This window comes from Delphinus delphis, chromosome 1, assembly GCF_949987515.2.
Source record: "Delphinus delphis chromosome 1, mDelDel1.2, whole genome shotgun sequence".
Classification (NCBI taxonomy): Eukaryota; Metazoa; Chordata; class Mammalia; order Artiodactyla; family Delphinidae; genus Delphinus; species Delphinus delphis.
Window position 1 is genome coordinate 18,429,041 of NC_082683.1, and position 21,396 is coordinate 18,450,436.

A 21,396-nucleotide genomic window follows, 5' to 3' on the forward strand; every position below is an offset into this window, starting at 1 on the left:
TCTGAGAATCACTAATTGGATCATGTTGGTGGAACCGACTTTAAAGCCCAGCCTGGGACAGGCAGAGGCTGTATCAGATGTCCTGAAAAGGATGTGATTTTTAACTCCTGCTCTCCAGTTCTGAGCTGTTGTGGGCACTTGGTAAATATTAATGAAGGATGAGGCTGGAGCTATATTGGGAGGCTCCTGGGAGTCTGGGACATGGTAAAGGCTTTAACGGCAGTCTTTGGCGGGCAGCCTGACTCTGACCTTCTGGCAGAGAAGCTGGCTCAGCCAGACGGCAAGATGGAGGCTTCACCCTGCCCAAGCTTCCCCAGCACCCCAGTCAGCAGCCAGTCAGTGTCTGCTCTGGGCAAAGCACATTTGGGGCCCTGGGGAGGACACAGAGGTGACACGGATGCTGCAGGGAACACAGGGTGGGCTCTGGAACCTTAGTGTGTGGCTTTCAGCTTTAAACTGGCCTCAGAGTTTGGATCTGTACAGTGGAGATCAAAATAGCACCTACTCCACAATTTGTGAAAATTAAATGAAATGATGTAAGCAAAACAATTTAGCACAGGGCAGAGGGAGGCAGAGTAAGTATCCAATACAGTACACCATGTGTGTGTTTGCAAGCATCCAATACATTACCCGTATGTTTATACAGGTAAGATCCGGAGGGTGATTTAATTTTGTAATACAATTTGGGGCCAATGCAGTGTTTGTCGTTGTTGTTGTTTTAAAGTAACACAGTCAGATCCGTGAGGGTAGAAAGGAGGGTGAGATAGGAGTATAGGAGGGATGAATTTGAAAGATATTTGGATGATGATAATAAAAAAGAATTAGAAAAGAGAAGTGCTCGGACTGAAACCAGACTGTTCATTTTACAAATCACTATATTAAAAAATATATTGTAAGGGTCTTTTCTTAAGTCAAAGTCTTGAATCCATTAAATACAGCCTGGCTGTAATCTGGTTGGATGTCTAGCCTCTTGAATTTTTAGGAAATAGATTACACTTTCAGTAAGGTCGCTTACTATGTACATCTTACTTGACTATAATGATTAGCAGCTGAAAGACCCATGCTCAAAAATATCTTTTCTATTCTACACATTTCACCAACCTAATTTGATTAACAAACTCCTCTTTTAAATTGGTTTTCTTAAGAAACTTAATTAAGGTCCATGGCTACAAGAACATAGGGGTGGGGGATGATGGTAGCAGAAAAACTGAAGATTAAAAAACGAATTATGTGGGACTTATAAAAAGTACATATAAATCCTGTAACAAAAATGCGTACATGTTCATAGAAATTGGTGTTCTTTAAAACACAAACTCTGGGTTGCTATCCATTTACTCCAAAGAAGTCCTTTTCCTCTTCCCTGCACCTTGGTCGCATAATCAACTGAACTCTACCTTTTCTCCCCGCTTTCACTTACAAACTGGGCAGAAAGGGAAATAAGGGAGCCCCATTCTCGCAGCAGATTTTTCTTGTGCGCTTACAGTGTGCTCTGCGCTCGGAGAAAGAGGTGTGTGTGTGGGGGGGGGGTGGGCAGACACGTAGCCGCCACACCGTGTGACTGAAGTTCAGGGCCAGTGGGACACAAAAGAGGAACTGATTAACTTGATCCGCACCTGTGTCGGAAACGCCTTCACAAGGGAGGCAACTACTCAAGAATTTCGAGGCTGCGGGCAGGGAGGACAAGAGGGAACCGCAGAGGAACCGCAAGCTGGAGAGCTGCAAAGAAGTCCCCGTGGCCGGGGAACAGAGTGACAGGAGTGTCAGGACTAAGTGGCCAGGGGCCAGCTTCAGAAATCAACTTGCTGGAGTACCTTCCATCAGTAAGAGATCGAGTACACGACTCGGTGAACTTAACTCGGGAACTCAAAGCCCCTTAGCTGACTCCCCACGGCGGGGAACCATTGGGTTCCAAGGGCCGCGGGCCCCGCGAGCCGGGCAGCCCGGGTGAAAGCCGCTGCCCGGGCGTGCGGCTGACGCCCCTTCCCCGGCGCGCCGGCCTCGGGCCCCGGAGTCGCCACGAGGGGGTTGCGTTGGCCGTGTTCTGTAAGTGCCGGGCGAGGCCGGGCGGGCACCTCCGGGAGAGGCCGGTGTCACCCGGTAGCCGGCGGAGGAACGGCAGCCGGTGCCGCGGCAGTTGTTCCCGACATGCTCTTCTCGGGGAGGATTTCAAACCCTCGGCCGCAACCACCTCCCCTCCCCCGGCCCCGTCGGGCCTCAGCAACAGGCGGCGGCCCACGTATCATTGGCCGGGCCGCGCAAAGGCGTGTTTTGATTGGCCGCCGCGCCCCCCGGCCCCGCTCTAGCGCTCACCGCCGCCTCCATTTTGTCGGTAGAGGCAGAAGGGGAAGGTCGGTCGGGACGCTGAGGTGGCCTGCAGCTGTCTCATCGGTGCTCGTGGGCTTCGCTCGTTCCGTGCCTCGTCGCTCCCTGGAAGGGGAGGGGGCTTCGACGCCGAGCAGGAGCCGCCGCCGCCGTAGTCCCGGGTTCGAAGTCGGTGAGTGGCGGCGGCGCGGCGGGTGCGGCCATGTTGGCGGCCGCGCTCCCCATTGTTGGGGGAAGGAGGCGAGATCCGAGGCCGGGCGGGCGCTAGCGGCCCGGAGGAGCGGGTTCCCGGGCCGGGCTCGAGGAACGCTGAGCCGCTCGGAAGCCCAGCGCCGTCGGCAGAACCGAACTTTCCGGGCTCGCGTTGGGAATGACTCACGATCCGGGAACTAATTTCTTTAGGGCTGTTAACATAGTCTGGAAGGGCCGCTCACCTTTTCGAAAAGAAGAGGGCTTCTTATTTGTTCGGTAACTTGGTTTCTTGGAATATCAAATGAAATCTCGAATGTTTAATGTTCACGATAGGGAGGCATTTTTTTGTATTTAAGAACTGACTTCGCTTGTTACGGCTTGTGAAACTTATTTTAAGACGGGGAGGAGTCAAGAGTTCATATCCAAAGGAAGAGCTGCATGACGTAGACACGTTGGGAGAGGAGGTTTTGTGAAAACAGATATGTGATGTGTCCAAAGACTGGGAAATTCTGTGGGACTTTCAAAACATGGTCTTTAGTAAAGATTTTAAGCCCATTTCTTGGCATGGCTGTAAAAGTTAATGCTTCCGTGGTTTAACATTTTGGTCACAAAATCCGTGTGAGAATCTGAAAGGTTCCTAGGAAAAAGATGCAACTTGTTGCGGGATTTGGCGGACATCCCTCCCCAGATTCCTCAGGGTTTCCTGGATCTCGAGGGTATTTAAATGATGACAGTTACAAGGTCAAAGCCATCTTTAGAGACTTTATTTTCTGCCTTTTAGTTCAGGAAGTAGTCACTATTTATGTAGTAAATATAAAGGATCACTTTCTCCTGTGTTTTTGAATTGAAATAATGAAATATTTGCTTTTCTAGCTAAGACTTCTCTCAAACTTGTGTGCTGAGGAGACTCAGATGTTGGCCTCAGCTCCTAGGCTGAACTCAGCAGATCGGCCCATGAAAACTTCTGTATTGAGACAAAGGAAAGGATCTATCAGAAAGCAACATCTATTATCCTGGGCGTGGCAGCAAGGAAGAGGACAGGTGGTGGAAATCCTGCAATCTGAAAAGCAGACTGAAAGGTATCAAAACCTTCCCGTTGTAATGGGGCATTTTATGATGGACTCATCCTAAACTGTTTTTATTTTTAAATAGAGGATTATTCAGAATTGTGGATAAGCTCACTGTTCTTAGGAAGGTATAATAAAGTGCATGTAATGAAGTGTGAACAGTATAGTGAAGTTGAAGCAGCCGAATAGCACATATTTGGGTCTTGCCCAAGATTTCTGGAGTTACAAATTGGAGCTACTGAAGTTTCTTAAAGTTTTGAACTATTTGAAGTGGAATTCTACTCAATATTCTGTTTACATTCACTTACAGGTGACAAAGAAGCTGAAGATGGGTGGTGGAGAGAGGTATAACATTCCAGCCCCTCAGTCTAGAAATGTTAGTAAGAACCAACAACAGCTTAGTAGACAGAAGACCAAGGATCAGAATTCCCAGATGAAGATTGTTCATAAGAAAAAGGAAAGAGGACATACTTATAATTCATCAGCAGCTGCATGGCAGGCCATGCAAAGTGGGGGGAAGAACAAAAATTTTCCAAATAATCAAAACTGGAACTCTAGCTTATCAAGTCCCACCTTACTTTTTAAGTCTCAAACTAATCAGAACTATGCTGGAGCCAAATTTAGTGAGCCGCCATCACCAAGTGTTCTTCCTAAACCACCAAGCCACTGGGTTCCTGTTTCCTTTAATCCTTCTGATAAAGAAATAATGACATTTCAACTTAAAACGTTACTTAAAGTACAGGTGTAAAATGAGATAAAGTATTATGTGTTTAAATTTAGTCATATTTAAGGATAATTGGCAATTGTCTCAGACCAAATTCACTAGGGAATTTAATCTGTAAAACTGCTAATTAATGTAGAAAATATAATCAGACTTAACTGTTTTGTGTGTTATGTGCACTGTGATGGTAGAATCAGTGCAAGTTAAAATAACTAAATTATTGATAATTGTACTTCATATCAATACTAAGTGTTCTCAATTGAGTAACCATTCAAGTGAAACCAGTCAAGTTTAGATTTGGGGAATGGTAAAGGAATCAACTTTTTCTATTGCCTGTTGGGGGAAAATAGTAATTTAAGATTATCATTCACGGATCAGCAGAGTGACTTGTTGAGATCTGGCAAATGTGATTGTAAGCATCCAGTTAAGACATACAGGGGTTGAAAACTAGCTGAATATTTGAAAGTTTAATGTCCTAAACCAGTAATATGCCAACAATCTGATGCACTGCCAAAAGAAAATGTGAATTTTTTTTAGAGTATAGTTGTATTTTAGTGAACTGTATGGTGGGGAATGCGGAAAGGGCACTAGGGGCTATTTAGAATGAAACAGTACACCCCATTGTCCCTGTAACTGACATGCAGTGGATAGGTGTCTGCCAACAAATGCACCGAAACCATTTTATATAGAAATAGTATTCGGTGTTCACCGAGTAGCTTTCAGAATACATTTTAGTATTATGGCACTGCACAAGCTATTCTTACAGTGATCTGGCTTCAAATCATCCCTGCAAAGCTTGTTTAAAGTTGGGAGCTATATAATGTGAAAGTTTTACGTATCTAGGAAAGAGCCATGTAAATACATGTAATAAACTTGTAGCATATGTAAAGTTTTGTTGGCGTTTATCCTACAAAAATAGAATATTTTAGTATGAATTTGCTGAATGTAAGACATGGACTCTTTTTATACTATGGCCTAATTTTAAAGGTCCAAAAAAACCTTGTTTTTAAAGTTTGCCCTTGTGCTAAAGTGCCACTGTATGTATACTATAATTGATCTTGCTGTAAACTATATTTCAAAGTAAATCCTAGTGTAAGAAGTTTTATATAACTGAAAAGGTAGGTTTTAAGCTGCTAAAACACTTCCTATTTTTGAGAGATGTGAAATGCAGTATGGGATTATTTTAATTTCTTAAGCCCAAAGATTAACTATTAAGGGGTTCCTCTTACCTTAAAAGATTAATTTTGGCTTTTAACAATTTGTGTAACCTATGAGTATAGTGTACAATGCCAGTGGGGTTTTTTTTGGTCAACAGGTACAACCCAGGGGACCACTCATTGCAAAAGATGCAATTTCTTGCCTAATACCATGATAACATGTTTTGCTTATCTTAAAGATAAGCGCTAATTATAACAGCCAACTCAGTAGTAAATTAAAAGGAAAGTGTGTGTGTGGGGGGTCTATTTAGAATGAGTGTAGGTGCCCTCTTCTCTCATTTGGCAGCTTTTTTGATACTTTTAAGCAGAATGGGTAAGTTGTATTTCTCCAAATTCAGGTGAGATAATATTGCCCATATCAAATAATGATAAAAGACAAGTTTATATAATAGTACTTAATGTACATACAGGAATTTGAAGCATGAAATTAAAAAATAAAATTGCTTTTTCCCGTGTCTTCTTTTTATTGTATAAAAAATTGTTACGACCATGTAATCTTAGAATGCACATAATTAATCCTACTGAAATAACAGTAGGACCGTTGGTTTTAAGAGGCAACCAATTTGCTAACTGATAATAGACATTTGGATTAGCAGCTATACAGTTAAAGCAACTGTGGCTTCCTCCTCCCAGCAGGGCTAACAGTAAAAGGCCACAGAATATTACTTTGGAAATTTACATAAAGCTTCTGAATTCATCTCATACCAAATTGAGTAAAGCAGGTGTAATCGCCTGTCTCCCTCTTCTACATTTTAAGATGACTTCGGTAAACACAAGAGTTCTTGTCAATTTGAGAAATTCTGCAAATTTTTTTTTCTATAAACAATTTTCACAAGGGGACCTTGGAGGAGAGAAAAGACCCAAGAACTAAACTGGCTTTCTAAAATACGTTCCAAATGATAGGATAACTCAAACTAGTTCAAGAAAAATCTTTTAATTTCTACACTAAGCAAGCAGTGAATCCCAGAGCCAGGTTGTATTTTCTCATGCAAACTGTCGGAAGAAATTGATTTGGCAGAAATAATGAGTCTTTTTTTCCTGTTTATTCCCAGTGTAATTTCTATTAACAGTGGCAAGAATTGCCCAGTTCTTTGCAGTACTGCACTGGAATCCCGCTCGATTCAACAATTTTCATCCCAAGCATCTTTATGTTAGGTTTTGATGTATACATGTAAATACAGTATATACTAGATTTCTGGTTTGGGACTGACTCCAGTGGTAAAAGTGTTCAGAGAATTAAGAGCACATTGGCTTTAACTACAAAAATTTTTAATAGCTACGGTTAACTTAAAAAGTTAATAATCGTATTTTATATCTCATACCTTAGAAAGGTACTAATAAAGTTATGGTTAGCGTACAGGAAGTATGGTTGACACGAATTTCTCAAATCGTACTTGTAAGAACCAAAAAGTTGTTAGAGCTCATCTACCCTGTAGGGCTGCAGTCAGCCATAGCATGAGCCTTGTCAGTGTTACAATTTAAACTTGTCATACCTTTTTGATGGCAGCGTATATAGTACAATGGAATCTTGAGCCCATAACCTATCTTTACACTTCAGTTCTGGTAAATTCTCTTCATCCCAGAAGCACAAGGTGGAAAATAACTGAAGGAAAACACTAGTTTTCTAGTGTTTAATTGTCTCATAGGCAATTACTTCGTAAACCAAGTGGGATAGAGTACATCTCAAACCTCTTACACAAATGAGGAAAGCCTACTGAGCCACAAATCTGTCAGGCAGAACTAAACCTAAAAAAAAAAAAAAAAAATCCAAGATTTTTTGGATCCTAGACCAGTTTATTTAATTATCTAGCATTCAGAGATGTGCTCTACAACAAACGACACAAAGGCCTTTTACTTCTTTACAAACTACTCTGTCAATTATCAACAAAATGAATTTACATGCCTTGCTTTGTACTCCAAATAAAAAAGGAATCCCCCATCTTTAACATAAGGGTGAAACAACTGTTAGGAATACATAGAAGCAACACAATAAACGTAACTGACACTGCTGGAGGAAGGGACAAAGGGAAACCCCCCCAAAAAAGATCCTTTTCCATAGCAGCTAGCTATGTCTTATAGATGTCAGTAGTTGAAGATGGAAAGGTTGCTGACTTCTTTCATCAGTGAGGACAATTCACTCCTGGGACTCCTAAAAGCTCTGATAGACCACCTAGTTGAACACTTACTTTATTCCTGTCACAGCCTCCCCTTCAAAATTATCTCAGGATTTTGTAAACAGGAATATGGTCAAAATGCAACACGAGATTGAAATTTGGAAAGCCAGGCTGGAAAGTGAGTCAACAGCTGTTGAGATCTTAGATTACATTTAACCCCTTTTCCATCCAAGAAGGTTACAAATACTTTTTGTAATTAAATAATTTTCATAAATCTATTAAATCTTCCCTCTAAGTGAACTCTAGATTCCATTATATTAATTGTATTGTTATAAAATTTCCCCATTTGTAAAAAAGAAAAAAGAAGATGAACCAAATGAAAAACCTTGGACACTTATCTAGTATCTGCCACTTACTTGCTGTGTGATCTCGGGCAAGTTTGAAAAATTAAAACGGGTAAAAATACCTCCGTTTCATATCTCCCTTAGGTATATTCTGCTATATTTTCAAAATCTTTATAAATTAAAGGCTTAAACACGTCTGTATTTTTAGATGAGTAACTTTACACAAAGTTTTAAATGTGGCAGAAATAAAGACAAAAACCAAATATGCAAGTGATGAAATCAATGTATAGATAAACTTCATATCCTAATAAGGAACTAAGGAATCCAAAACATTTTGTGATACTATAAAAGTTATTTATTCACTATACACAGAACATGTCCCCTATAAAATGTACATGTAAATCGCTAGAAAGTATATTTGGTGAACATTTTCTCAATTACAGAACATACTAAATCAGTTGGGAATAACAGCTATCTGCCTCAAAATAATCTAATTATAGCACCCAGAGTCTCCTTTACATCTGATGCAAAGTTAAATATTTTTGGGGATTGTTTCCTAACGTGTTTGAGGAGGCAGAGTTAACAATTATATATAACTCTAGTATATTACAGTCACTGCACAATAAATCAGTTTATTACAGATTAAAACATATCATTTTTTCATTATTTGTATTAATGGGATGAAAACAAATACTGGATACTTTTAAATGGCAAATAACCACAAAATTACTTATATTTGATAGTATATTGGGTTTTATAATTACATAGGATATAAATGGTGTAAAATAGTTATGAATAATACACCTCAAACAAAACAGTGAGGCCACACTGTAATGATTCACTAGATTGTGCTCAGTAGACATTTATTGAATAAGTGAATTTTATCTATTTTTCTCCCCAATTACCCAGTACAATTTTTGCCCACAGTAAGGGCTCAGTAAATGTTTGCTGAATATACTGACTAGGAAAGAGGTGAGAAGAGATGGACCCTCTTAGCTGGATGTCAAGTATAATTGGAATTTATGTGGGAGAGTGTTTAAGGAAGATGTAAACCGCATGTGGCATACAAGTAAGGAAACTCAGATGCCAACAAAGCAAACCATTAAGCAGAAAACACTGGCACTGGAATAAACAAAGGCAAGATTTGCCAATAGCAAAAACAGAACTGACTTTAAGAGATAAGCAAGTTTATATTGGACCATACCTTTTCTCACCCAATTCAGTTTGAGACAGACCAATAGAGGCACTGTAAGAGACTATGGCTGTCTTCCTTGATATTCAAACATCCTAGTTTCCAATTTAACATGGACCTGTTACCCATGAATCAATATAAACCTATTCAGATTTAGGGATTAGTTTCCACAAGTACAAAGTTGAATTTCCTTTTATTTGTCCTAAAAGGCTTACTTTCAAACTTGAAGGGACTTCAATTATTCCATGTAGTTTCGATAACATTCTTTTATCTTTTCAGACCAGAGTCAAAATATTCGTACAGTATTCATACTGCAGCACCTTCCACCCACCCTTTGGTCGCTTGAACTGCCCTTCTTTGGTTCTTTTTCCGCTTTCTCAGATCTTTCTTGAAGTGTAGTAAGCAGAACTGTACTGGGTATTCCAGCTGCAGTTTGGTCTTAAATAAAAGAAGGATGTTTGTCAGTTTGGTTTTCTTTATTCTTCTCTGTGGTATACAGGATTTTGTTAGTTGAACTGGATGTAGCAGCTTACAGGGCCAAATTTTCAAGAGAATAGTATAATAGTTCCCAGGTCTTTTCCCTGGGTTGTAACTTAACAGCTCATACTCTATGTAGCACCTTTCCTTTCTCACTGAAGCATTATCTGTCATTATTCTTCTTGCTTACTTGGCTTCAAAAAAAAAAAAAATGCAGAGATCTTAAGCAAAAAGAGAGGTGAAGTGTCAGCTCTCACTTGAGTCTTGATATGTTCTACTCCAATACTGAGCCGTGCCAGACACACAGTAGATACTCAATAATTATGGAACTCAACTATGTAACCCAATATTAAAGCCCTGTATAAGGATCCTTAAGTATCAGTAGGATCCTATCTATCATGGGTTCAACTATAAAATAGTCCCTTTGAAGCTATGTTATTTAGGTATGTCACTTTAGAAATAACATATAAGGTTCTCAAGAAAACAGCATGAGTCTAAAAATAAGTGACACAAGTAAAAAATAAAAACGAAACCACTACTTCTAATTCTATACAGACAGAAAAATTAAACGGGCTATTTCCCCAATCTACTCTAATTACAGTCCATTTAAAAAAAAAAACATCTAAGGATCCGGCTGAGCTCAAATCCTGGATCTGCCTTTTACTGCTTTTTCTTTGTGCCTCCATTTCCTTATCATCTGTTACACGAGAAAATAAAAGTATCTTTCTCATAGGGTCTCGTGATGAGTAAATGAGTTAACACATAAAGCTTTCAGAACAGTGTCTGGCACATCATAAATACTCAATAAATATCAGCTATACTTGTCATTATAAAGCAGCTTGAACTCAAACCACAAAACACCTAAACCAGTTCCCCACAGTGATTATCACTTAATATTAAGTGCTCACGAACATTCAATGCAAAAATATTTCAAATCACGCCATAAACATAAGGCCCAATCCATCTTGTTTAGGATGGGGAAGAGTAGAATTATTGGTCCATCTAATAATGAAAATATAAACTTAAAATTAGCTAACTCAAATTTCATTTTAATGCGTATCTTAACACTACCAATAACCTCTGTTATTTAACCCAAGGGGTTTAATAAGCAATAATGAAACAACTCTGACATTACATAAGGAATTTTTAAGTACTACGTAAAAGATGTACCTTTCTGGCAGGTTCTATCATTTCCAAAGTAAAACCTGTGCCTAGTGCAACACTGATTTAAAATATTCCTAAATCCGTTGTTATTGTATAATCTCATTCAAAACTATAATAATTCCAGTTAATCATTATTTCCTTCATTTTGTTTTTATTATAGCATGTTTGCTTAATTTACAGCAAGCAGAAAATAAGCTGGGTCTTGTTTTGATCCAAACATTGATGTTTTAAAGGTTGTACACAATATTTGTTAAAAAGAACATATAAAAATACCTTTTTAGAAGCTTCTATAAGAAAGAAAATACAAAGTTTAACCCCACAACTTTCCTCTTTGCTAGAACTGCAAACTACTGCTACAGTTTTAAATAGACTTTTTGTTGTTTAAACTATACATCCAGGAAAATCTAAAAAAATTAAAGAAACGTGCATATAAATGATTGCATAGCAGAACATGAACATTAACTGCAAACAGTAAAGAAATGAAAGTTAGAAATACTATCAAATATACAAAGGTTCTAGAATCAATCCTTTAAACACATTCCACAAACAGTATTTAAAAACCACCTTTTGTTCTTTACAGGCAAGGCCTAGATTACTAAAACCAAAATTGAAAAAAGTAATCCTCTAAAAGGAATGGTTTCCCTAAAATATTTCTTACTTATTATGCCTGTAAGCAAGCAATCTAAAAATTTTAAGGATGCCAGCTTTTATTCTGAAATGAGATTGGACACGTCAAGTCACTTTTTATTGCCCCCAAATGGTCTCGCAGAGAGATGTTAGAAATTATAAAGAGTTAGGGTATTATTTTCATCAGGTACTACATGGATAATCAGGCAAAACCTCAAGAGATGTGACTTCCTTAAAATTAGTTTTTTCCAGAATTATTTAAAATCTCATGGCACCACAGAATCACGTAGAATGGGAGTGTTGTCTTTTTACTTGCCTCACATTAAATAAACTGAGGCGTGAAGAACAAGCCTCCTTCATAAAGATATGGGCAAATTTTGATACAAATGCACACACCAAGTGCTTTAAGTATCAAAATTCAGTCCTTTTACACTATGCGCACACACAAACAAAACCTACTTTGAAAACACTTTACTTGCTTTTAACAGCAGTGAGAAAACTAAGCAATATTATGGTCAACAATGCTCCTTAAAGTTTAGAGTAACTGCATAAGAGCATTCTTTTCCCCTTAAAATTATTTCTGCCATCATCAACCTGCCCAAATTTTAAGGTGGGTTTTTCCGATGTTTGTATGGTTCCAAATCTTCACAGAAACCAGAAAAGTGAAGGCTCCGTGTTTCAATCAAAAACGCCATCTCCCTGAAAATGCTACTTAACCCAGTTGGCGTCATTCCCCGAGACAGTGGGGTTAACAAAAGAACTATTCCACACTGTGCCATAAATTATCATCGTGGGTCTCGACACCTTGACAAGACAAAAAGGTCCACCCTGAACCTAAATGTGTCTAGTCGGGTCAGTGTTGTACGGTGGCTACAACTTCACTTTTGTATCATTCTACCTGATTAGCAAGCTACATTTCTAGGTTAACAGTTCTACCAAATATGGATATGAAAGTTTATTTTTAATAAGACAATGTTGCAAATTATGGTCAACCAACATCTTTTCACCAATACCTCAAGCATTAAAAAATGAGAATCTTTACAAAAATATACAGAGACACCACAAATTGGTAGCTGCCCATAACATTAAACAAACTGGACTCTTAAGAGTGGCTTCTCAACAGCATATCATTTTAATAATAACCATTGCCTGGTACAGGGAAAACTGACAAGTGTTTTTTTAAGCATCATTGCAACATTGTATTCCTGATAATTTAAGTAAACCAAACTATGAGAGTAAATGAATGATACATGCCTAAAAATATCATGGTTTATACTATCAGTGGCCACTGGACTTAGGACTAGTCCAAGACCTTGATCTAGATTTTGACCTAGACCTAGACTGTGATCTTGACTGAGATTTGGATCTAGGTGGTTCTTTTTTCCTTGATTCCTTTTCATATCTTGAGCCAGACTTATAATGTGTTTTGGAATCTGTTTTAGAGGTGCCTCTAGTTTTGGTGTGAGATGCAGACCTAGAACGTGATTTAGCCTTCATTTCTTTCTTGGGCTGGGACTTGGACCGTGATCTTGAATTGGATTTAGATCTTGAAAAAGATCGATTTCGGTGTTTGAATCTTTCAAAACAGAGGAGAGATACAATTAGAGTAAAAATTAGATTCTATATTAATCAAATTTGTTATTTTTAGAGCAAAAGTTCACTCTGAAATTGATATGTATAGTCTTTTTCAAAGCAAAGTTATTTACCTATCATTGTCGGAATGGCTTCTGCTACGCCGTGGTCTTCCAGTCGGTCTACTGCTAAAAAGTACATCAGAAAAAGCAAACAGTGACACATGTCTATTTACAGGTTTCTAATTAAAAAAATGAACCATAAAACTTTTAAAATAAAGCACTAAAAATATTTTTAGTCTCAATGAAGCATACAATATACATAATTAAAAGTATACAAGAAGATTTTAAAAAATTAAAGGCCAACAAACTAAATCTTTTCTGTGGTACACATCACTTACTTTCTAGGGCTATAAGATCTTCTATAGTTGTAATCAAAGGAACGACTTCTTGATCTCCTTCTTTCATAACTTCGGCTTCTAGAACGTCTATATCTGTCATAGTCATCATAGCGTGAAGAACTATACACATTCCTCCCTTCCTTGGCTTTCATCTGATTTGGAGCTATGAAATACATAGAACAGAAATATTTACAAACATTAAAAACGTAGTATTTAAGCCTCCAAATTATAGGAAAAATTCCTGCATCTCCTTCCTTTATGTTTCCAAATCTGTGGCTACTTGTGAATGTTAATCTTGGAAAAGGTATTTACTTTCAAGCAAGTCTATCAGAAGACTGTTTTATGTTAAAAATGATACCCTCAAATATCTCCCCAACTATTTTGTTTTTTCAAAGACCTCTCACATCTAGTTTGTTGTCCAAAAATATGCCAACTACTTGGACATTAGGAAAATATACCATGAAAGTATTTTTAAAATTCCAAATTAAAATACAAATGACTTTTGAACCATATGCTAATTTGGAATTATCCTACCATGGTTTCCATTCAGTAGGAACAAAATTAACAATAACAAAATACTTAATGGTGGCCTACGAATGATATGTAGTGCCAAAACGCAATAATATATAGTCATACAGTTCTGAGAAACCGTGACAAAGAAAAGCAGAAGAAAACTAACACTTGTCGAATGCCTTAGACACACCCACACCCCGGACAGTCCTCAATCCTTATGTTATCTCATTCAATCCTATGAAGCAGATACTTTATGCATATGTGTATGAATGTATAAATAACACTGACTACCCAGGAACCTATCATTCAACCCAAGAACTAGAGAATCACCAACAGCTTGTGTCTACCTAAGTACTCCCTCTCTCTTTAGCAGCTTTTTTTTTCTTCCAGCAGTTATTTTAATCTCTATCTTTTAATATCTTGCCTAAGGAAACATAACAGTTGAGCCAGAATTCAAACCCAGGTGTATCTGACCCCAAAGCCTGTACTTATGCCTCATTAGCATGCAGCCAACACCTGGTGTATGCCTGCATTATTAATAAAAACCAAGTACTAATAGAAAATCTTTTCTAAATTTAATCTATATAGTCTTTCCCAGTCTATCTGTTCATTTCTACAGCCAGGCACCTACATAATTACCCAATTACACCTTGATGATCTTTATGCAGAAGGGAAATGGCTCAAGAGAACCAAAACTTTCCAAAGTTTATTCTTTTCAATTCCACTCTTAGTATATTAAACATGCCACAGCTGATGGTACTGATCTACCTTCTTAAAGAGTCCAAACATATCTCAGGCATTCTGATCGCTGCATTCTAAGTCGTTTGTCTACCCTGAAATTCTGCAAAGTATTCAAGATACTCTATCTTCCCAAAAACTATCTTTCTGGGTTTTGAACAGAGAGACATATTGCACAATACTTCCAAGAAGCACTCTCAGAACAATTTGTATAAATATGATGTATTTCCGCGTGCCACAACTACTGAAGCCGGTGTGCCCAGAGCCCGTGCTCCGCAAGAGAAGCCACCGCAATGAGAAACCCACGCACCGCAACTAGAGAAAGCCCACGCGCAGCAACAAAGACCCAAAGCAGCCAAAAATAAATAAATCGGCTGAAAAAATAAAATTAAAAAAATCTGTATTTATGTCAAACCTAACCTCCCAATTCATCCCACCCTCCACCCTTTCCCCTCTTGTGTCCACACGACCATTCTCTATGTTTGCATCTCTATTCCTGCCCTGCAAACAGGTTCATCTGTACGATTTTTCTAGGTTCCACATACATGTGTTTCTCTTTCTGACTTACTTTACTCTGTATGACAGACTCTAGGTCCATCCACATCTCTAGTGGGAACCTGTGGTATAGCACAGGTAGCTCAGCTCAATGCTCTGTGATGACCTAGATGGGTAGGATGGGGGTGGTGGTGGTGGGGGAGGCCCAAGAGGGAGGGGATAGATGCATACACATAGCTGATTCACTCTGTTATACAGCAGAAACCAACACACCTTTGTAAAGCAATTATAATCCAAGTAAAAAAAATATATATATATGCAGAAAAAAAAAGAAATGATGCATTTTACATATAGGCATAAAGGTACTTACTCTTTCGATCCCCCTGTGCAAACTGTATTTCAATTTGGCGTCCACAAATCCATTTTCTGTCCAAATTATGTAAAGCATCTTCTGCATCACGAACATCCTCAAATGTGCTAAATGTTAAGGGGCTTGGGAAGTTTTGCAAACTTTGATAATGAATGAAAGTTCAGTTGGTAAGTCTGGAACAATTCACAATCTCTCGATATTATTCTAGAAAATCAACCAGACCCCACTAACTGGTTGGTTGATTCAGCTATAAACACTTTAGAGTATTAAAGCACTTGTGACTCCGTAAGGCATGAGTTTGAAAACACTTATGAATACATATTATGAAGTTATTACTGAAATAAGGCCTGTTACAGCTGAACTACCAAGTAATCCCATCAGAAGATTTTCCTGAGTTTTAAGAATTTTACAAAACAAGACAAAAAAGAAAAACAAATGTCAATTTTATTTTGTATGCTAAAGCAAAAATTGCTTAAAATAAAACCAAAACTGTTTTTCTATTTTTGTTTCAAATGAAAAAAAGAAAATGCCAATAGTTCTTGTGTAAGCAAGCGGAATATACCTTACAAGAAACGAAAGCATCAACCTCAAATTAATCTTCCTATTTTTCTCAGACACATCTAACATTATTATTTCACTTAGCTGTCTTCCTTATTATACCTTACTGGGAAGACTGGTACACCAGCCACTTGTAGATATCAAGAGAGTGTCAAGCAATACTTAAGACATATTATATCCATGCACAGACCATAAAAGCATGCTGCCAAGAAATAACAGACCATTTCTAAAGATTCCTGGACTGGAAAGCCCTAACCATGACACCGAACATAAAGCTTCCCGAAGTGAAGTGCGTTTGGGACTGGTTTTCAATTTGAGAAATTTCAAGATAGTATTTATAAGCCTAAAGCAGGAACCGCTGGTACCCATTTTTGATCTGAGAGGCTGTTGCCTTGTTCTCCCCAAACAAAGTTATTCTGACTAAATTTAGTTCCTTTCCTAAAACCACCATTCTAACAGAAGCCAAGCACATATTCAGAGCAGTGTTTGATATAAAAGCTTCTGAAGGGGAGCTAGGCTAGGTTTGGCTGTGGATTTTCATTCTGTACTAAAATTCACTATTCTAACTTGTCCATTTCTATTTCTTAAATTTGAGAGGAGTGCAGATCTTGAGTGCTGATTAAAAAAATCCCTGAAGCGATATACTCTCTTCAAGACTGATATTAATATTCTTTTACTCCAGAGACTAAAAGGTCTGCCTCACTAGATTTCCTATTTTTTGTTCTGGAAGGACTTAAAGAACACAACAGGGTCCCAGTTCTCTCTCTCTGAGGCTATTATGTGTAGTGAACGAGAGCTTTTCTCAAGTCCTAAATCACGAAGTTTTCATCATGAAAAGAAAAAGGTTGACGGGGAGTTTAGAACCTTGAACGCTATAATCAACCACCCCTCCAGGTTAATGCAGTTGGGCTCTAAAATAACTGAAAAGAACAAGTTCATTTAAAGGGTATACTACTTTGATACTTTGAGAGACAGAATAACTTCTTAAAGGATTCAGACCAAGAAGTATAAAAATTATTTATGAGAGCCTATCATCCTCTGGGGCTACCCTCAAAAACAGAATCCGGGATTGGATGAACCATGGCAAGGTTCTACCAGACCTGTTAAGAGAAAGCTAGCTGGGAATGGGGTCAGATAGAAAAGAGGACCACAGCAGGGACAGTCAAATATCATTCTGATGCCAGTTACGGAGAAATCTGTACTCAGGGTCTTTGCGAAATCCTGATACCTATTTCTTTTTAACTACTTGAAGACCACAGACAGACTTTGTGTATAAAAATAGCTATAATTCACCTTGAGACTCCTTTGGTTAACTCTTTCCTGGCTCAAGTATCACATACTCTTCAAACTGCTGATCCTGGTTCCCAGGCCACCCCCAAACCAGGTAAAATCAGGCCAACACATTGTAAGCCAGAATGTACCATTACTTTTTTTTTTAAACCAAGCCAGATATACCTCTTATCCTCTCTGTAACAGAGCTTTGCAACCAATTCCCACAACTGTCCTTGATCACTGGGCCTGCAGGAGTAGCAGCTTTTGGCATTTCGCCTAAGTCTCATTAGAACTCTGCTAAGTTTCAAGAGATCCACTGAATTTAAGCAGTAAGAATTTTTCCTAGCCTGAAGTCCACAGCCCAAACCTTTGTTGCCACAAGGAGATGATCTCACTGAAGGAAGTAATGTCACCTGAAACTCTGGGCCAAGGAACAATTTCCCATAGATCCTGATTACGTACCCATACCAAAGATAAGGCCTTCTGCAACCCATTCTGGGCCAACTGATCACATGTGCTAAAGCAGTCAGGGCCAGCAGGTTTCACAGAGCTAAGTTTCAGATGTTAGGACTATGTGCATGCCCCTAACAGCCCTTTTAAAAAATCTATAAACAGACAGTATCTCTAGTGGATCTGACCTTAGAAAACCACCAGAGCCATTTCTAAGTAGTCCCCAGTGCATGCACCTGTGTGCCCTCTAAGCATGGCTCTATGGAGTCGGCCTGACTCCAGAACTTCATGCTACTCCAAAGAGCACTGCCTGCTACGCTATGGCACCGGACCACTTGGTCCAAAACAGAAATATGCTGAGTTTAAGCTTAACAACATTACATCCTGGTACACTTTAACTTCACAAGCTAAGAGAGAGTGCATTTATACAAGACCACATCACAACATCAAAAAGGCCCATGTAAATCAAGTTACAGGTTTTGTCACTAGACCAAACCAGAATAATTTTGAAAATTAACTGCTTACAAAACATGAGGAGAAAAAAAAAAAAAGGAAAATAGTTATTCTGTAGGATACATCAGGTATGACTCCTTTAATCTTGGCCATCATTCAACTTCATCTTGACCTTTAACTCTTTAAGTGCTTGTCAGAAGGACTTGTCATGAGATGCTTGGCCAAATATGACAGATGGCTTTATCTTTAACTTTGAAAAACAACCTTTTCCCCCTTTTGTAGATAAAGCGAGGCTTTGTCTCCCATTAGGCTTGTCCTTCTTCCAGCTTTTCTTTATATTTTCTTTTCCCAAACTCTCCCTTCTCTTCAAGCCTGATCCTTAAGAGGTCTTTGGCTTGTCTACTTGCCTTAAGTGTTGAACTCTACTCTAAAGGTTCTTTCATGCTTTCTCTTTGGGGTCGCCATAACTGTACAGCTTTACATTCTCTGAGGTAACAACAGAGGACAGCAAATTAGGGGACAATATTAAAGAAGTTTACCTCATTGTTATACAATTTGTTTTTGATCAAGTGATTCAAGTTAACAAACAAGAATACCAAACTTTAATTGCTAAGCACAAGAACATATTAACTTTTGAGTTACATTAAAGGTGGTAGCAACCAGAGTGTATTCAGATTTAAATCACATAATCACTGATTTGAGTTTCAGCAGCATGAATGGGAATTTAAATATTTTACTGTTTTTGGATCAACTTTAAGAAATAGTAAGAGCAATGTGTGAGTCAGAATTAACTTAGAAAAAATTGAAGACAAAACATTTATTAGAAGACAAAAAAAAAACAACTACTTTTTAGATGTTACCTCTTACAAAAACTTGAATTTCAAACTTCAACACCCCTCACTAATCAGCCATCTGAAGAAAGGATATTGAACATATGCAAATCCTCTTGGACGGCGAGTGTAGAAATCAAGTGGAACATACACATCAACTATAGGACCATAACGACCGAATTCGCGTCGTAAATCTTCAGACCTAAAACATCATAAAAAGAGGCCAAATTTTTAAGTCCACTCCTTTAAAAGTTACTTTGTAAGAAATAGGTTTCTTTCCGTAATATCTCAATTAATGAAAGAGACTGTGCTATGTTCCTGGGTGACCTGAAACAAACAAGCTTTCTAAATCTCAACATCAAGAGCCAACGGTAAGAATATACAACAATGTCTTTTTGAAAAAGAAAAGCCAGAATGCAAGATTCTGAAAGATAATAACGCAGTTTATAATAAAACCTTAACAACAGGAAAAGACATTTAAGGAAACTTGACTACAACTTATCTCTATTGCTTTTATCCACAGCCTTCATTTTTCATAAATAGTATAGTAGCATTAAGTTGTACTTAACTACTGCTATGTTTTTTTTTAAACAGTATCAAAGCAACTCTAGTATTCTGAAAAATACAAAGCACTTATTTTACCTCCAAATTTTAGCGACAGGGTTACACACTTAATGGTAGATACGCTTTGAAAAATAAAAGTCACAAATATATATAATTCCTCAATAAATGTCAATATGACATAAAGGGGAAAGTTTCCTAGACGCTACAGTAAGTACTATTGCTTACTTGCCCTACTTAAAGACAGAAAAATATAAATCATACGAGGCTACCTAATTTTTTTTTGATTTGTGTGTGTAGAGTGATTATTTGTTAAACAGTAAATCTCATCTTGTGATAAGATCTCTTCAAAAAAGTCTGACGGCAACTCCAAGCAATTAAGGGAACTGGCGAGAACAAAGGGACGGTCCAGGTTAATCCAATTTAGCTATCAACGTCCTAATGGTAGAGGCTTCCTAAACCTCCGTTTTCAAAGGGTGGCCAGTATTTCCCGGAAATGGGAAGAACTAGTTCGTACCATTTAAGTGGAAGAATTTTATATCTTTAATCTCAACATTCCCTTTATCCAAACATCTACAACACCAAAAAAAAAAAAATCGCAAATAAAACACAACAAAAAGGGTAACAAATGCTTCGCCACACTCCCCTCCCCCGATCCGTTATTTTACTGCAGAGCAGTTTTTTTTAACTAGAAAAAAAAAAAATTCTGGGCCAAGGGGGCGTGCACCCCAAAGAACGTGAACTTCAAATCAATGGGGGGAGCTGATGTTCGGTGGAGGCAGAGGCTGAACGCCCGGAGAGGAAGCGGGAAGGAAGGGGCCCCCATCTGCGGAGGGGGAGGGGACCGAAACGCCGCCACGCGGCCCGCTCTCCCGCGGCTGCCCGGGAGGACCAGCGGCGCCGCCCTCGTTCCCACGCGGCGGTTATGCCGGCTGCGCGGCCTAGTTCGGGCCAGAAAGCCGGCGCGGGACCCGCCATCTTCACCCCTTCCCCTCCCCCGGCGCAGGCCCAGCGCGCCGCCGCCGCCACACCGGTCCTCTCAGAGCGCCCGCGGCCTCCCCTCTTGGGCCCGGAGTGCCTCCCCTGTACATACCTGGTATCGTCCGCCACGTTTCTTACGAAGAGAGACGTGTTGGGGGGACGCAGGTACCGGGACATGACGGCGGCGTGGGTCTCAGCAAGGACACTAACGGGCTCAGCAAACCGTCCGCAGCTCCGGCGCCAGATCCTCGAGACACACAGCCAGAGAGCTCCGCTACAGCAACCGCCTCTTCTCGCGAGAGTTCACTCCCGCCTCCCCCCACCTCCTACCTGAGTGCAACGCCGGGACCTGCAATGGTTCTTTCCCGCGAGATCACGCGGCGTGCGCCTGCGCATGCGGGCGGCGGGAGTACGTGCTGCAGCCTAGATCTCATTCATTGGCTTCTTGAGCTGCCTCCCCTTCTCCCGCTAGCCCGCTCTTTCTTTCTTAAGTGCTTTATTTTGCCGCCCTTTTCTCCCGTGCACCGCGTTCTCCCCTCCTGACCGCCCCCCCGCAAGTCAGGAAGCAGATGTTTTAACCTGTACACCACACTGTACAGTTTTTACAAACTATACTGAGTTTTAAATATTATAATCCGGAGGGACAGGCTTTCCCCTGTCTGGTCCATGTTATAACCTGGCTTTTATCAGATCTCACATCGGCAAGAGAAGAATTTACGGCCTCTCGTGTTAGTGTGAAAGGGAAGGAGGTGTGTGTCCTTGCAGA

General features: G+C 39.3%; 2 protein-coding genes across 3 annotated transcripts; one reads left to right on the forward strand and one right to left on the reverse strand.

The window, feature by feature from the left end:
- The first annotated feature begins 1,831 nt into the window (after positions 1–1,831).
- On the forward strand, positions 1,832–5,966 carry PNRC2 (proline rich nuclear receptor coactivator 2). The gene is made up of 3 exons (XM_069540823.1): positions 1,832–2,494; positions 3,388–3,555; positions 4,081–5,966. Exons 2-3 carry the CDS (start codon positions 3,427–3,429, stop codon positions 4,327–4,329), a joined length of 378 nt encoding a protein of 125 aa, XP_069396924.1. The 5' UTR covers positions 1,832–2,494; positions 3,388–3,426; the 3' UTR covers positions 4,330–5,966.
- Positions 5,967–6,056: 90 nt separating this feature from the next.
- SRSF10 (serine and arginine rich splicing factor 10) lies at positions 6,057–20,985 on the reverse strand. 2 transcript variants are annotated; one of them, XM_060016121.2, is made up of 7 exons: positions 20,961–20,985; positions 20,743–20,877; positions 19,184–19,290; positions 15,526–15,627; positions 13,410–13,572; positions 13,144–13,197; positions 6,057–9,607 (listed from the first exon to the last, which is right to left on the reverse strand). In XM_060016121.2, exons 2-7 carry the CDS (start codon positions 20,805–20,807, stop codon positions 9,547–9,549), a joined length of 552 nt encoding a protein of 183 aa, XP_059872104.1. In that variant the 5' UTR covers positions 20,808–20,877; positions 20,961–20,985; the 3' UTR covers positions 6,057–9,546. The 2 variants fall into 2 exon arrangements, with proteins under 2 accessions (XP_059872104.1, XP_059872123.1); XM_060016140.2 differs by lacking the exons at positions 6,057–9,607; positions 19,184–19,290; positions 20,743–20,877; positions 20,961–20,985 and adding exons at positions 9,614–13,013; positions 18,382–19,149 and having other exon boundaries at positions 15,526–15,632.
- Between the last annotated feature and the right edge of the window lie 411 nt (positions 20,986–21,396).